Source organism: Arachis duranensis, chromosome 7 (assembly GCF_000817695.3).
Source record: "Arachis duranensis cultivar V14167 chromosome 7, aradu.V14167.gnm2.J7QH, whole genome shotgun sequence".
In the NCBI taxonomy this organism is placed as follows: Eukaryota; Viridiplantae; Streptophyta; class Magnoliopsida; order Fabales; family Fabaceae; genus Arachis; species Arachis duranensis.
Window position 1 is genome coordinate 39,306,085 of NC_029778.3, and position 4,582 is coordinate 39,310,666.

At 30.7% G+C, this 4,582-nt stretch overlaps 1 protein-coding gene across 1 annotated transcript in view; it reads left to right on the top strand.

Moving 5' to 3' along the window:
• The first annotated feature begins 419 nt into the window (after window positions 1-419).
• The window catches only part of LOC127740536 (DNA repair protein recA homolog 3, mitochondrial-like), a 30,646-nt gene continuing 26,483 nt past the window's right edge, over window positions 420-4,582 (top strand). The window contains exon 1 of the mRNA XM_052251569.1: window positions 420-499. Coding sequence (XP_052107529.1) covers window positions 420-499 — 80 coding nt within the window. The remainder of the gene's footprint in view (window positions 500-4,582) is intronic.

Consider the following 4,582-nt stretch of genomic DNA (forward strand, 5'->3'; position numbering starts at 1 on the left):
CTTTTCAAAATCCAAAAACAATGTTTTTCATAGCCAATAGTAAAACACACTTTCCTGCAATTCCTTGAGAAGACGACCCGAGGTTTGAATACTTCGGTTTATAAATTTTATTGGGTTTGTTACTTGTGAGAACCAAAACGTTTGTAAGAAAGGGATTCTTGTCGGTCTAGAAGCTATACTTACAACAAAAATTTATTTGTGAAAATTCTAGATCGCGCGAGATTTCTGTTCTTCAAGCTCGTTTGTCAGTTTTGACCCGCTCCCGACGAAACTCAGCAACCTTTGTCTGAGTTTGGTTTCTAGTGTCACAACCTCTCTAAGCAACCTCTGTCTTACAGGTGTATCTCTCTTGAGCCGATGTATGCAAACATAACCTCTGTAAGCAACCTCTATTTTACAGGTGAGGCTCTCTCTAACCAATGTATGTAGAGATAACCTCTGTCTTACAGATGCGACTATCCCCTAGATTGACTGATGTATCTCTGCTCGTTTTCAGCAGGTAAACAATCATCTCTACTTCTCTCCTTTTCATTTCTTTCATTCTTTCATTTATTTTTTTTCTTTTCTTTTCTTTTCTATTCTCTGCTCTCCTGTGGCAGAGGTTCTTTAGATTCTTTTAATCTTTTAACTCTCAGCATTCTTGTGTTTTATGAAGAGAGGATCATGAGATCCTTAGTTTAGATTTGTCTTTCTAAAGTTTTTAGAAAAATTTGTCTATTTACCACTCTCTATTTTATTTTTCATAATACATACAATAATACTCTTATAAAATAATATCCAAATAAATAATAATTTGTATAATAATTTACTCTAATGTAAATGAGTAATTTTAAACAAATATTTAAAATAATATTTATAATACGCTTAAAACTTATTTTATAAAACCTATTTTCAAACTTTTATTAATTATTTTCTAAACCACAAATTCTTTAATATTTTTTTTACTTCAATATTTTATAAAATTATATTTAAACCTTCACTTTATTTTATATTTATATAAATAATCCTGAATTTTTATAAAATACCTATTTTTACCCCTGAACTTTATTTATTACCCAAAATACCCGAAAAACTTATATAATTATAATATTAAACTCAATCTTTTCATAAAAATAAAAGTATATTTCCTCAAAAATAATTCTTCTTGGCTAATTCTTCTCTTCACCAAGAACCGAAACCCTACTTATTTTCTTTTTAAAATATAGATTTAAATCTTAATCTGTTTTTAAGTTTTATAAATACCAATTTCTCATAACTTTTAATTTAATTCCTCTGCCATTAAACCTCACCCACTTTATTCAAAAACTAACAGAATGACATCCCCAAATTAGCCTCATTATCACAGTTTGGGCAGTACAAACATAATCAAATCACAAGGTTAATCATATATAACAATATATCAACAAAATTCAATATAAAGTCAATCAAACTCCATCAATAATCAATCATAACAACCATTCACTTATCCAATACAAATTTAATCGGTGAGAATTTATCAAAATTCTACCTCCGTACAAAATCAAAATATTCAAAGCTACAGAAAAGTTTTTTGACCGAACTGCCGAAAAAAAAATTTAAAAATCGTCTGTGCCTCTTAGAACTCCAATTGGCCAAATTTAAGAGATAGAAAAATTACGTTATTATCAACTTCCATCGATTAAAAGTGACGCCAACGTATAGAGAAAGAAGATACAAATTCTTTTTTCGGATTAGATATTTTTATTGAAATTATGAATCACAAGAAATCGTAAAAGGACGCTTCATGGTTCTATGGTCTCTGTCCCACTCTCTCTCAGCTTCTCTTCCTTCTTTTCTTTTGTTAAGTTCATTCGGTGCATGAGGAGAAAGGAAGATAATTAAGACTAATGTTAACAAATGGTTTGTAGTATAAAAATCCTATTAAGTGTCAATTATACATATATATAAGCCAGTTTCCTTTCCTTGTTCCCAAATGGCTTCGGCCACTGCCTTTCTTTTTTTTTTTAACTTTAATAATAATAATAACATTTTTTTATTTTTTTCCAAATGTCTCATTTTAATAAAAATTATTCAAAAATCTTAATAAATTTAAATTCAAAGATTCATAAATTTTAATTTAATTATTTTTAAAAAATAATCTTTTTTAAATAAAATTCTCAATAAATAAATAAATAATTAAATTCATTATTTATTTTTTAAAAACTCAGATTATTATATCCTATCCAACTTACAGAAATTTTCATCCTCAAAAATTGATATAAGATAGAAAGGATTCATACTAACTTCCCTTTCAAACATGTAAAAAAAAAAACAGAAATATTTGACATGTTCAGTTTCAAACATGAGAAAAATAATATCATGTGACAATGATTGGAAAAAGTATAGTGTGGTACAGAAGTGGTATGATAGGTTTAATGCAAATTAAATTTAGAATTCGAGGACTTGTAATTTTAACAAATAAGCTCAAGTTTGAATAAAGAAATTCAAAATTTAGAAAGAAAAAGGTTGAATATCACGGATAATAGTTACAAGAATTCGAAAGGACGAGTAGAATCTAAATCAAATAGAAGTGCACAAAATACCAAATCCGTTAGAAGAGAGTTAAATTGTACCCTAAGGATAGGAACAATAAAAGAAGGTAGTAGAATAAGTCAAAGCAAATTCAACCTGAATTACCAGGTTCATAAATACAAGTAACCAAAGTCAATGACAATGTTTTCGAAGAATTAAAGATTGATTATTACCCCAAATCTAGTTCAAGATCAAAAGGTACAAGATGCTGGAAGAAGAATATAAAAAATTCCAAGAATAAAAGTTTAGAAAGGATCCATCTACAAGCAATCTATTTCCTTCAGGCCATCTCGACGAAGAGAACAGTCGTTTTTTGTGACAACCGTATCCTACAGAACTAACATATTTGTTTGTCATATCCAGAAATTGCTCATGGCATAAGCAAGCTCAAGTTTAATCAAAGGAAGATATTGAGAATTAGGCGTTGCGTCATAACAAATTCAAAATCAGATTAAAGGGTAAAAGATTTATGAAGAAGTATACAAATAATGATAAAGATGGATAATCAAATTTGGTTTCGAAAAGAATTGAAAGAAGGGACAGAAGAGATGAAAAATAATTGAATAAACAGGGAAAGAAAAGATGACACCAAGTCATATAGCACGAATAAAGAGTATACGTCGAAACGAATCTAACCCTTAGAATACAACTTCTAACGTTGCCAAACCTCGTGATTTGCATAACCTGTTACTTCTATTTCGTCTATGATAATCCATTAGTATTTCCATATGCATGAATCATTAGTATTAAGTTGGCCAGACCTAATACTATGAGAGATGTAACGGTTAACTAACAGCATTAATCAATAGACAATCATGCATGGGAAACTCAAACTTTTGTCAATAGGATAAGTCTTATTGCATGATAGACATACACTCAGAGTATGCAGTGAAGTATAATCACTCCATTTCCAAGGCTCTAATAGGAACAAACTGCTCTGATACCATAATGTAACACCCTAAATTTTAGTACCTCATGATCGTACTAAAAGCTCAGGCATTACTTACCTCTAAACCTTTTTATTCTATACTATTTTTATTTAATATTGAGCCTTCACGAATACGAACCGAAACTTTTACCAAAAAATGAAGAGTCGGTAATTTAAATCATTTAATCAAAAAATTATATATATCCACATGTAGCATTATATACATAGACTTACTTAAAGATCCTCAAATACAATTTCTACCCCTCTAAAACCAAAATAGTAAATGACGAGGGGAAAATAAAATCTGACAACTCAACTTGTAAACAGAATCTTCTATGTTCTTGTAGTTTCGCATTAAACTTTCGCACTTGTAGCTGAAAGGGGTTGGAAATAGGGGGTAAAAATTGGGGAGTTCTTAGTAGGGTCGGGGTGTAGAGTTACATTCATTTTATATATATTTGGTCTGCAATAACAGTCAACAAAGTACAATCCAATTCAACAATTATAGAACACAAAATTCAATCCCAAGCACGCACAATCATAGAAAATACAATCACAAACAAGTATGCACAAATAAGTATGATGCATGTCTATCCCTAGTGCAGGTAATGAGCTCATCTGTCGGGTTCGACCCGCTCCCGACGTAATTCAGCAACCTTTGTCTGAGTTTGGTTTCTAGTGTCATAACATCTGTAAGCAACCTCTGTCTTACAGGTGCGACTTTCTTGAGCCGATGTATGCAAACATAACCTCTGTAAGCAACCTCTGTCTTACAGGTGCGACCATCTCGTAGATTGGCCGATGTATCTCTGGAAAGCAAATTTCGGTGGACTCACCACCATATCTCTGCTCGACTGTTCGTTTTCAGCAGGTAAACAATCATCCGTACTTCTCTCCTTTTCTTTTTGTTCTTTTTTTCTTTTCTTTTCTATTCTCTGCTCTCCTATGGTAGAGGTTCTTTAGATTCTTTTAATCTTTTAACTCTCAGCTTTCCTATGGCAGAGGTTCTTTAAATTCTTTTCCTTTCTTTTCTTTTCTCGTCATTCTTTTAATTCCTTACTTTTAACATCAAAAACTATATTCATACTCTTCCTTCATCTTTCC